This window comes from Crinia signifera, chromosome 2 (genome assembly GCF_055691185.1).
Source record: "Crinia signifera chromosome 2, ASM5569118v1, whole genome shotgun sequence".
NCBI classification, from domain to species: Eukaryota; Metazoa; Chordata; class Amphibia; order Anura; family Myobatrachidae; genus Crinia; species Crinia signifera.
The window spans coordinates 110,049,289-110,062,399 of NC_139218.1; the positions used below are offsets into that span (position 1 = coordinate 110,049,289).

At 40.2% G+C, this 13,111-nt stretch overlaps 1 protein-coding gene across 1 annotated transcript; it reads right to left on the reverse strand.

Moving 5' to 3' along the window:
- Positions 1 to 427: 427 nt before the first annotated feature.
- Positions 428 to 12,674, reverse strand: MYOG (myogenin). Its single transcript, XM_083171040.1, has 3 exons — positions 12,168 to 12,674; positions 3,751 to 3,829; positions 428 to 549 (listed from the first exon to the last, which is right to left on the reverse strand). Exons 1-3 carry the CDS (start codon positions 12,672 to 12,674, stop codon positions 428 to 430), a joined length of 708 nt encoding a protein of 235 aa, XP_083027166.1.
- Positions 12,675 to 13,111: the final 437 nt, after the last annotated feature.

A 13,111-nucleotide genomic window follows, 5' to 3' on the forward strand; every position in this document is an offset into this window, starting at 1 on the left:
GTCCCAAAGAGCTTACATTTTAAATTAATGATTATAAATGTATAGTAATTGGCCAGTTAAGTGTTGGACTTCTATATATAGCATCAGAACTCATAGTATCCATGTATAGCAAACATAGGGTTCCAGGAACAGGACACAGGAATCCGCAGAAAGGGCTTTATTGGTTTTTAATTTATATCCTTAAGGAATAGGATTGAACAAGCCAAATTTAGATCTTATATGTATTCAATTGTACTATTCCAAATTTCCCTCACTAAGTCACTAAACACTTTGTACCCACTAAACCGAAGGGTACTACAAGACTACACGTCCATTAAATCATGCTCTTGATGTTCTTTTAGCTTACAGGAGGTCCAAAACAATACATAGTCATTCAGGTTGAAAACATGATATAGGTCCTTCTAGTACAACCGTCCATGCATTGGAATTAATTCCCAAGATGCTGCTCAGTATAATTTAAAGACACGTCTCCAGATGTAATGCTGTCAACGATGGAAGTCAGTGAAGTCATGTCACGTTGCTCAGAGGAATCATCACTTAGAAGATGTTCTAAAGTAGAAAAAGATGGAGTTAGATTTAGAGCCTTTAAGAAAATCTATCCACAGCCAATATCTTAGCAAAGTGCAGGGTTTTTTTTTTTTAACTATTCATCATTACAGTGATTTTGAGCAGGCTAACCACTACAGGTTTCATTGGTCTATTTATTATATGAGAATTACCTTATTTTTAAGAATTACCCAGGCTGGTAATAATGTATAGATCAGGAACAAACCATTACCTCCTCAGTTGGCTATCCTCCTGTCACTATCACCATCTTAACATGTGCATATGGGACATACACTGGCCAGTAAAGCAGTAATTCTATTGTCAGCCAGTATCACAAGAAAGATGAGCATCGTGACAATATAAGATTTCAGTGGGGTAACAATAGCCTACCGCAGACCTGGCTTAGAGGGGCTGGGTAAGTGTGGGCACCTTAGGTCTTCATTTGCAGGAGCTATTACTGCACCACGGCTGGAACCTGCAGATCTACTTGTCCGCGGTTCTGGTGCTCATTTTGCAGCCATTAAAAGTGTCCCTCATAAAATGGCCAACCCCTCACAGCAGACTGTTATTTGGATGCTAGAGGAGGCAGCAGCCTTCCCTAGCACCCTTATTAACTGTCTGTATAGAGGCAGCGGCCATTCTCTAGCATCCTTATTAACTGTTTTTTGAATGGTATCAGGAGGAGTGCCGGGACAGCAGACAAGTAGATCTGCAGGTCCTGGCTACCTACATGATGGTAGCAGATGGAGGAGTGAGGCATGGTGTGTCAGGGTGGCGCAAAACTATTCTGGCGGGGAGGCGCGCATTTTTTTTTTGTTACGCCACTGGAAGGGCATAACAAATAAGATAAGCAGTGCTGATTCTTGATAATTATACCTCTTGAAATAAGAATTTCAGCATGATTTTACTCACTTTTCTCTCTTGGGTGAATGGACAATGGTTGGCATGGATCACGGCCCGCACTAGACTATTTGACTTTTCTTTTGGACAACATCAGTCAATATTGTGAAACATGTTATTGCTTTTTCCTTAATGGATAATTGCTCATGATGTGTGTTATACTGTATACATGAATGAATGAACGTATTTGAACTTTTTGTTCATTTGTCATGCTTCAATAAAAAAATAAGTTTTGAAAAAAAAGTCAAGCAACTTTAGTTACTCTCTTCATTATTTTTTGTTATGATAAAACGGGAGGATGGATATCACAGCACTGTAAAACGATAAAGCCACTTTTTTTTTTATTGGTAATACATTAACATCTCCAGTTAATTTATTTTCTACATTAACGAGGACTTTTAAAAAACTGCATGTCCTCATTGTTGGGTCACTGTGTTCAAATACAAGGCTGACTATTAGTCTTTGTGCTTTTGCTGGCACTTTCTGTTGGTGTGCATTAGTGTGCATTACTGCAAGTATGACCTTCACAAATCATTTATTAGGGGCATGTGATTTTTTAAACAGTGCATATCATTTGTAATGCAGAAGCTGAGGGCCTGAAGGGATTTCTGTTCTTATTTAATCCACTAACATCAAGTACGTATTATTGACCTTTGCTGGAAAAACAATTAATTTACACTTTATTTTCTCATGCAGTGTATTCATTTTATTCCCATGGCCTTCTTTAAATTAATTATTTCACCTGGTGCACATGTGTAAGATTTCTGTCCACATTATAATCTTATAGAATAATCCGACGGCTACTGCAAACTAGTTTCACTTTTGAACTGTGACAGTTTTTAGCCCACAATATCTCCACACCACCCCAGTCCCTATCAGCTCCTACATTACCTTAAATACCTGTCTTCACAGCTCCCTCTCTCCATATCCAACAAGTCTAAAACAGATCAGTGTCCCTGCAAAAATTGCTTTCACTTTGGTCCGTGAAGTGGCCTGTAGTGGTCACTGGCAGTACTTGACCTCATAGAGGTGAGGAGAGGTTAGCCTTTTATATATACATAGATGGGTTTTTATCAACCCTGTTTTAATGTGAGCATGCTTCTGGATGACTAATACTAAGGTGAAACAACAAGGCAATGTTCTTTAGGCCATGCTTAATTTGCATAGTACAGTGGTTCCCAAACTGTGCACCTAGGCTCCCTGGGGTGCCTCGGAGCACTTGCAGGGGTGCCTCAGGTTGGTGGTTCCGAACTAATTCAAATTATTTATGGCCATGAAATTGGCAAAATCAGTGCTTGGGGCTTCCAATTATAAAATATGTGGGGAAACAGAAGTGAATCGTGTTCCTCACCACATAACCGAACCTAAGGATGACATTTAAGCACAACTTATTTCATTTAATTTTTCTTTTTTTTAATTCTTGGTAACAAACTTTGTCCTAGGGGTGCCCTGAAAAACATTCTGATACTCTAGGGTGCCGTGATTCAAAAAAGTTTGGGAACCTCTGGCATAGTACATTGTTTTTTAATTACTGAATACTTAAAAATATTTCCCTTATTGACATTTTTATATTCTGTCAGTGGCAGTGACAATGTCTATGTATGAGTAGGCTGGCAGTACAGTACAGAATGTAATATACAGAAGTGATCATTCATTTTACCTTACAAGTATGTAGAGTATGACATTCGCAGGCCACTAATGACTACTTTACATGATCGGCCCTTATTCTGAATCGTGCGGTACGGCCCGCGTGCGGCCGTACCGCCGATGTTTTCAGTCTGCACATGCGCAGAGGTCAATCTGCGCATGTGCAGCCCAATTCGCCGCAGACGTAGTTCGTCCGCCGCAAAGGGGGCGTATAGGGGCGTGAGGGGCTTCATACCCTCATTTCCCTATGCATACGCCCCGCGTTTCATGGGCGTTCCCATGCAAACGCGGGGCGTATGCATGCTAATGAGGGTATGACGCCAGTGATGGGGGCGGGAAGCTGACGTCGCCGGATGTCAGCTCTCAGCCCCCATACAAGCTATCACACGGACGATTGTCCGTGTGGTCTCAGCTTGCGGGACCTGGTGGGGCGTGCGGCCCTGCCTTCGATGGTCGCCGACCATCGAATGCAGGGGGCAGCTCCCTCCATGGTGGAGGCGTACGCCCCACCATTTTCTTGCGGATCGCCAGCCGTCCGTGTACGGACGGCCGTGGCGATCCGTATCGTGGGCGGGGATTGGTTTGTGCGGCCGGAGCACCGTGTGCGGCTCCGGCCGCACAGATCTGAATAAGGGCCCATGTTATCATGCAACTTACCACTTTGATTGCCACTAAAATCCGATTCATTCCATTCTGGGCTGCAAGATGAGGAATTTGATCCACACTCACTTGAAACCTAAAAGAATAAAGAATATATATATGACATGTAGAAAAATCTGAAATAAAACATTTTTACAAAAAAATATTTCATTTACATATGACAGTAATTTTCATGCAGTAATTGGGTATATACCACATTGCCTTTGACGTTAGTAGTACAGGTTGAGTATTCCGTATATCCAAAAACCAAAATATTCCAAAAACCGGGGTTTTTTTTGTTTTTGTTTTATCTCCACTGCCCCTTTTTTCATACTTACCATGTTCCCCGGCATCCACGGCGGGCTTCAGGATCCTTTCCAGTGGCATCTCCAGTCCCAGGGGTGCATTGCACGAATGCTCGGGCACCGGTGATGTCACGGCGCGCCTGTAAACTCTTGCAATGCCCCCCTGGGACCGCTGAAGAGGATCCCGAAAGCCCCTTGGACGCCAGGGGACACCATGGACACCGGAGGGACCATCGGGGCACCACCAGGGGACCAGATAAGTACAGATGTAGCCCCTCTCATTCAGTGCCGGTGCCTGCCAGCACCTCCCCTCTGGCGAGCGCTGGTGGAGAGGGATGCCTTTAAAACCGGGAGGCGCATGCATCTCACACTCACTCCGCTTCAGGGAGACGAGCAGGGTTAGGGGGGCGGGGTCGGGGCAGCGAGGGGAGGCAGCGGGGACCCGGGGGAAGCTCCATTGCCACGGGGCGCTCAAGCCCCTGGGGGGAGCTGGCGGCTGGAGGGGCTCCATCTGTATGTTAAATTTTTTTTACAAAAAATGGAAATCTCCCTTATCCAAAATGCTTGGGGTCCCGAGCATTTCAGATAAGGGATAATCAACCTGTAATAGCATGTTCAATGGCTACCATTTCTTAAATAAATACAAATACAGGAGCTCTGATTTGAAAAACTGTCACAAAAAATGTAACCTACTGTAAAACCCTAAGAAACATAAGGATTGTTGTTGTTACACATACTGTAATATAAGAGCACTGCTGGTATTGTTAGCGGGAAGGAACACTTTCCTGATGTGACAGCGGAGCATGTATTAGGCTCCTTGCCTAATTGCAATTACATATATTGTAATGTATTATATATTCCACAAAGCCTTCATGTGTACATATCTACATGAAGGCATTAGCTTAGCACATACAGTAGGTTAGAGTAATCACCACTCATGTTTGGAGTATTGAGCAGCAGAGTGTCCAGTTGCCTTCAGTGTCTGAAGGTTAGAAGAAACAAGTGCTGCCTAACATGTTTCGTCGTAGCCTTACGATTTTCTCAAAGGTATGGCACTTGGTAAGTGGGTCTAGGTATATATAACCACCAACAGGAAATACACATTTACATAATTAATCCATTATCCAATTGATCTGAGAACATGTGTGTTTGTAGATAAACATTCATAGTTTAATAGTAGGAGGCAGACCTATAGTATTATTAAATGTATAATAATAAATATGAGAAACCAAATAAATACCTTAATGGATGGAACGCTAGGAGATGTATATAAAAAGGTGATCACCGCCGGCTAGAACGCACGCCATGCGCCAGTTTCCGGTAAGTGGAACGCATCTCACTTCCACTTCTCACTGAGTGTGTATTTCCGGATGTGTGGTCTCCTGCCGGCGGAAATCACCCTGCACCGTGCATATAGCGTCCACAACACTGGTGGAACGCATATGCGTGTCACGGTATGACTGTGACACGCATATGCGTTCCACCAGTGTTGTGGATGCTATATATATATATATATATATATATATATATATATATATATATATATATATAGGAGTGGATGGTCCGGCACTCGCTTAATGCAGAAGATGAAATGCTGTGGTGCCTTCCCCAGGATGATTGGTCCGATATGTAGCGTGGTGTAGAGGGCGGCACTCGTCAGACTTGTTTAATGCAAATAAAAGCCTTTATTTATCCGACGGCGTTTCGGGTAGAGACCCGTTTTCAAGGACATACGTATGTCCTTGAAAACGGGTCTCTACCCGAAACGCCGTCGGATAAATAAAGGCTTTTATTTGCATTAAACAAGTCTGACGAGTGCCGCCCTCTACACCACGCTATATATATATATATATGCAGTGGGGTGTTCCCTATCCAGGAACCAGGCGGCACTCAGCGGACTTCACAAAAGGTGCAAGAAGTGTTTATTTCAGCATCAACGTTTCAAAGCCGATGCGGCTTTTTCATCAGGATAAACAAACATGATTGTTTATCCTGATGAAAAAGCCGCATCGGCTTTGAAACGTTGATGCTGAAATAAACACTTCTTGCACCTTTTGTGAAGTCCGCTGAGTGCCGCCTGGTTCCTGGATAGGGAACACCCCACTGCATATTCATTTCTTGGGAAGGCACCTCGGCACTTGTCTAACCCCCTAAGGAAAAGGGGTCTGCAGAATACTGAGTGCCGGTCTACATGCTGTATATATATATATATATATATATATATATATATATATATATATATATATATATATATGAACTCTAGCACCATCCAATTAATACCTCTTGTGTTTTCATTTATTAATAATACACATGTATTGATTTTAATATTTTACATTGATATTGTTTATGTATATTATTTAAATTTTAATAAATTGTTATATTGTACTATCCAATTGATCTACCTTAGCGCTCCACATTATATTCTTTTTTCCCTATACACATACCATAAGGGGCTGACACCCCCTTGAGTTGGAGCAGCTTGACATAACACCTCACTAGGCGCCCATTCTACTCTGAGCTACATAATCTCGAGTATACCCCCATTTTTTCCTTAATCACCACTCATGTCCTAAATTTTGGGAAAGTATAGCGATTATCACATGATAATAGATTTGGTGAAATGTTAACACTGAGTCATCACTGCATATAGAAATAAATAAAAACAGTGGATAAATTGACCAGTGGAGAACCAATCAGCTTTGAGGAGACATTTATCAAGAACATTGTATAATATTGTAGGTGAATGTTAATTGGTTGCTATGGACAACATCTCTACTCTTTTTACTGCTTGATATATAAACCACTATGCTCTCTTGGTTAGCGAACTATAGAGACTGATGTGTTAACTTCCCTTATACGAAAACAATTTTTCTTAATAAATGTTTTAGAGTATTTTTATTGAAGCAAAAAACAATGTGTACGATTTTGTAAGACATAAGAATATGATTTAAGCATAAGAGACAATATACATAGTGATTTGCAATATATAACAAGGCATCTAACAAGACACTTCCAGGGACATCTTATACAATGGACCGTATTCAATGCGGTCGGCGAGGGGGTTTGACGAGGAACAAAGCGGCCCTCACCATTTAACCCTGCACCGGCAACTCACCATATTCAAAGTTCTGGGGGAATCCTCGCTGTCCTCTGACAGCGAGGATTCCCCAAAACAGTGAGGCTCGCGGCTAATGCAGGGACTGCATTTAGCCGCAAGTCTTGCTGTTTTAGCGGCCGCACATGCCGTTTCCACGTCACTGTAAATAGTGTGTGCAGGGGGGTCAGTTGAATACTGGCCCATGCGAGCTGTGACAGCGAGCAGTCAGCACTGCTCGCTGTCACAGCCTGCAAAAAGTATTGAATACTGCCCAATATATAGGCGTTTTTATAGCTCAAACTTTATGCAAAACACAGACACGTACATAATGCTTGGATATATAGGTCAGTGAGACAATTAAAAAGCCAGAGATATCGCCAAACTTTCCAATTAAAGGCAGTTTGTGTTGGAGATCCGCAATGTATAAAAGGATGTCATCTGCATATATCGTAAGTTGAATACAACGTGTACCTACACTAGTTCCCTGAAAGACAGATCACTGTTGCAGAGGTGTATGAATCATTAGGTCTACAAGAAGCATTGGGTCAACACCATTGGTCGACAAGCAGAAAGGTGGACATGTGTCTAGGTTGACGAGGGTCTAGGTCGACAGGTCATTAGATCGACACAAGCATTAGGTCGACATGGGCAAGGTCAACAGTTAAAAGGTTGACATTGGGTTTTTTCACTGTTTTTTGACCCGAATGTCGACAGTCGACATGGACACTGAATCGTAGCACCGAGTCCCCCTAAAACTATAAAAATCAATATATAGGAAATATAAAAATCAGTAGGTATAAATCCCTCTCAGATGGTGGATCAGTAGCTTCTACAGTCCCGTCCCATTCCTATTAGGACCTCTTAAGCATGAACACAATGTTGTATAGCAATGCAGACGCAGCATGGTCTTTTTCTATAGGTCGTCTTATGCTAATGCCACTGCCTGCTTTCACAAAACTGAGATGCCACTTACAGCTTCTTGAAATAGTGCATTTCCATCTGTGAGCCACAAACACTCAAAACATGCGTGAGCCCTAGTGAAGGTGTACTTTCTCCAACGAGTACGGTCTCCTATGTGAGCACCTGCTATTAGTGATACATTTACTTAGACACTCATCTTTTTCCACCCAGAAACACCCGCTAAACTTCACAAACCATGTGTCTGATTCTGTACAGCGCCTCTAAGTCCTATCAGTAGGTACACATGTGCTGTGAGCCTCAAAAGCTTAAATACACTTCAAACAGCGATCAACTGGATGCAGCATTGCCACTGCTTCTGACTCCAGACTTCTTGGGGTATCCAATTACCGGCAGGAATGTACCACATGTGATTGTTTCACCAGGGGCTATCCAATTAGCCTTCTGTTATGAGCCATAACTTATCAGGGATTTTGTTTCACCTGCCTCTGGAAGGCGCAACAAAATCTACCAAGACAGCACATTTTCTTGTGAAAACAAGGCTGCGACAACAAAAACCTGTCACACCCTTGCTTCAAAACTGCATGCCTTATACATCGCACCTTGGACCTGGGCTATTGCCGGGTTGATGACATATGGACCCGGGTTTGCAATGTGAAAGGGGTACTAGACACCAGCTACAGCATGGAGTTGAACCTGAAACAATAGGTACAGTAGGAGAGGTCAGCGCACTCTGCAACTGTGCTGAATGTGAGAGACTGTAGGGCTTTGGTTCATGCTATGTACTCCACTGATCTGGTTCCAGATTAGCTGCATTGCCTATTGGACATATATTGGTAAACTGTGTCAACATTGATAAATAGACTACTGTTTAGTTGCAGCTATTTTGTGTATACAGTAGATGAGCTGTTGAAAAATTGGAACAATATATAGGGCCAGATTCTCTAAACTTCAAAAGTGATATTTGCAGAGTGATAAACAGCCAGCCAATCAGCTCTTACCTGCCATGTCACAGAAAAATGTCAGACAGGAGCTGATTGGCTGGCTATTTATCACTCTCCATTTTATCGCTTTTGAAGCTTAGAGAATCTGGGCAAGCAATCAGATCCTGTCTACTATGTCCTAGAGGGTGCTAAATAAATAGGAAATAGATTCTTATGGGTTGCCCATAGCAACATCACATGTGAAGTAGAATACACATCTTAATACATTTCCCCCATATTGTCTTATGTGTACCCAGCTTAATTTAAACATTCTACCAAAAAATATGTGGCAAATGAAGATGACTAACTTCCCTTAATGCTTGAATATGGATATTTAACAATGTTTTAGTTTTGTGTATTGTCTAATGATCCATCCAGTAAATTATTTGTTCACCGGTTTATCATTGAAACATCTTTACTTACATAGGATCTGCAGAGAGAGTTAGATTGGTTGAGGTGTGATCAAACTGAAATCTAAATTGCAGTGTAAGATTAAAGCAGCCATACAGTATTTACCCTGCACAGAAACAAAATAACTCACCCAAATCTAACTCTCTCTGCACATGTTACATCTGCCCCCCTGCAGTACAGCATGGTTTTGCCCATTTTGAGTACAAATTTTTCCTGCGATCAGGTCTGAATTAGGCTCATAGAACTGTGCAAATATGCCTAATGCACCAAGAGTACTACTACTAAGTACTATATTTGTTGCATTTGTTGCATTGGCAAAGTAAATACAACATACTGCCCTCACATGGTGGGATTCTAACATGGGATTTGAGCATTTTAGTTTAATCGTATGGCGTCTAGTTCAAATCACACGTGTTTATTTTGCCATGCGATGTGCGCTCCCGTGAAGTCCATATCACAAGGCAAAATAGTGTGTGCACTGCAGGCAGGTATTTTTGTACTATATCGCATCATGTCTACTTCAAATCACACCCAGCGTAGGGAATCACACAATATGTACTCACATATTGTAGTCTAGTCCAAATCTTATGCAGATCAAATCTTCTGTAGTTCATATAGCACAGTGTATAAAGTTCAAATCGCAGAGCATTGAAGTTCCATAGACTCATGAATGCACTAAACGCTAAAACTTCACAATAACTCTACCATAAAGAATTTTGAAACTTTTCTAAATAATCCCCATTATATAAAAAAAGAAACATAAAGAAACATGTATAATATATATATAAATATCAGCAACTTTAATTATTATTGTAATTGTATTTACATTGTCAACTAGCATGGTTTAGCAAAGTAACTGATAGAAACATTGCTTGGGTGGTCATTTCAATATGAATTGCTGGCACCTCAGGGGGATTGTTGCTTCTACCCCTTCTCCATGTCACTCTCAGCAGCTACTCGTTCCCTACCAAGTGACCATATGGCGTTTATTAGTTCAGGAGGTTATGAGGCCGCACGTAAGACCTATTAGCACTGACATATTTAAGTAGTTGAAGTGCTGTTCAGCTGTAGAACGGGGGAGAGCAACTTAATGACAGTGATGTGTGTAACCAACATACAGTAATTGTCATCGGTTCATACAGTATGACAGCCCTTCTGCTGCCTTCTGGGTAATGAAACTGTGAAAAGCTTAACTTTGATTATGTGTTCACTGTTCTAACTGATACAATTGTAATATTAATAGTAATGACAGTATAAGTCATATTAGTAACAGTAAAAGTAGTAGTAATAGTCCTTTATATTGCATAAATATATTCCACATTACAACGGATGTATATGGTCAGCTTTATTAAATATAAATTAGAAGAGCAATAAAATGCTATATAAATATATTTTGGGGTAAAATTACTAAAATTGAAGTTTATTGAAGATGGGTAGTTGCCAACAGAACTTTTCTCTATTTATTATCTTCTAGAATGTGCTAAATAAATAAGAAGTAAAATCTTATTTTTTGCTATGGGCAACATCTTAAATAGAACTCCCATTTTAATAAATGTTCCCCAATGTGTTTATTAATAAATAATTGAGTCATATCAAGCATATCTTAGTACTTCATAAAAATATTACTGCAGGAAACTGAGCGATATTATAATATTAGCTAGTCATTTTTCTTAAATTCAAATTATTCCGAAATCCAAAATGTTTTGAGCGCCATTAACACAGTGACACCTTTGCTTTCTGATGGTTCAAAGTACACAAAGTTCTTTTCATGCTCAAAATTCTTAAAAATATTGTATAAAATTACCTTAAGACTGTGTGTATATGGTGCGTATGACACATACAGTAAATGCTTACTTTGTTTAGACTTGGGTACCATTCTCTATTTCGGTATTCAAATATTCCAAATTATGGAAAAATATGAAATCCAAAATACATTTGGTACCAAGCATTTCTGGAGGCTTAACCTGTATAGAGTTTTTTATTTTCAATTTTTTAAATATTTTTTTTGTTATGCATATGGGCTTATTTTTACAAACATGTATAAAAATACTTTTTTGTGACCTTTTAGTATTAGTCATATTTATTTAATTATATATATTTTTTTCATTTTTAAACTATAAAAATACTAAAGTGAAGTAAAGTCAGCAGATCGTGAGACGATTGTACAATCTGTTGGAGCACACAATCTGCATTTGATCTGCATACGATCTGATTATGATCCGTATCCAGTTGAATGGATATTTTACAAATCCTGACTGCAGGTAGGTAGGATCCCAAAATGACCAAATCGGAACATGCCCAATTTACATACAATTGATCAAGATTGCATTGAAATTGGGGGAATTGAGGCCAAATCATTCTGGTGTGTACCCAGCATTACTTTAACACTGACTCACACTGAACTGCCTGCATTGTTATGCAGTGTCCCACTGATGAGCAGTGTCAAGGTCACATTGTAGAAAAGAAGACTTAGCATCATTCTGTAGCTAAACAGGTATATATTTTAATGTTACACATATTTTCGGTCCGTAGATTTTATATATACATATGTATAGGCTTTTTTGTGATTTTAAAAGCCTTGCTTTAGTAAAGTGTACAATAACATAATAGTGTTATGTTTAAATTGTATATTGGAATATTGATGTATAACTAGATATTAGTGTCAAATATTAAACTATAGTCTCTATGTTATGCTGCTTTTCCATACACACTGTTACTTACCACCCGCTGAGATCCGTTACTAATGTACAGCAAATCTCTTTGGTCCCTCTCCTGCTGGTTCAGAGAAGCCAGAAGAGCTTGCAGACGCTCTATATACTGAATGGCGCTCCTCAAGATCTCAACTTTAGGAAGTCTCTGATTAGGGTTTAACAAAGTGCTTCGTTTCAGAGCCTCAAAGGCTTCATTTACTTTCTTTAACCGGCGTTTCTCCCTCAGAGTAGCCGCCCGTCTTCTATCCAAGGACACTGTTTTCCGTTTGCACATCTTGCAGGCCCATGGCAAGCATTGACCCGGACAATGTTCTTGCTGGCTTACACTGGGATGCGGCGAGACCTTATCTTCAATCCCTGATCCCTGCAGTAAGACCCCTTCAGAACAAATGCCCATTGACCCGCGGTCTTGAAATCCGGTTTGTTCATATGTAGGAAGCCGTGCAGAAAAATAATTTTCATTGTCATAAAATCGCTGATCTTGAAAGAAATAGGGACTGGTTTCAAAGAGTTCCATACTTTAGAACTGTTCGGATGTGTTACTCTTCAACAGCTATACAGCAACTGCACTTCTCTACTTCACACCAACTGTTTGATGCCATTTAAACCCTCTGCCCAGCATTAAATCACACAGATAAATATAGAAAACGTTCACGTAATTTGATCCACTTTTTAGCTGTTGCCTGACATCAAAACTTTTTACGTCTGAATAGACGGGATTCTCCCTAGAGCTTTCAGCTGTAAGAAAAAATACAAAGGAAGCAATCCCTTTATTGCATTTTAAATCCCAATGTCCCTTATACAAAGGGATAGATAGATAGATAGATAGATAGATAGATAGATAGATAGATAGATAGATAGATAGATAGATAGATAGATAGATAGATAGATAGGGTACAGGTCATAGAGTCGACAGTTAAAAAATAGACAGTCAAAAGGTTGACTACTATTGGT

What these genes read in the sequence shown, in the direction of transcription:
- MYOG (XM_083171040.1), bottom strand. Translation starts at nt 12,674, where the DNA reads ATGGAACTCTTTGAAACCAGTCCCTATTTCTTTCAAGATCAGCGATTT. An exon ending in GTAACGGATCTCAGCGGGTG is followed by an intron (nt 3,830 to 12,167) that starts GTAAGTAACAGT and finishes TTATTCTTTTAG; the next exon opens with GTTTCAAGTGAGTGTGGATC. An exon ending in TTTTAGTGGCAATCAAAGTG is followed by an intron (nt 550 to 3,750) that starts GTAAGTTGCATG and finishes TTTCTACTTTAG; the next exon opens with AACATCTTCTAAGTGATGAT.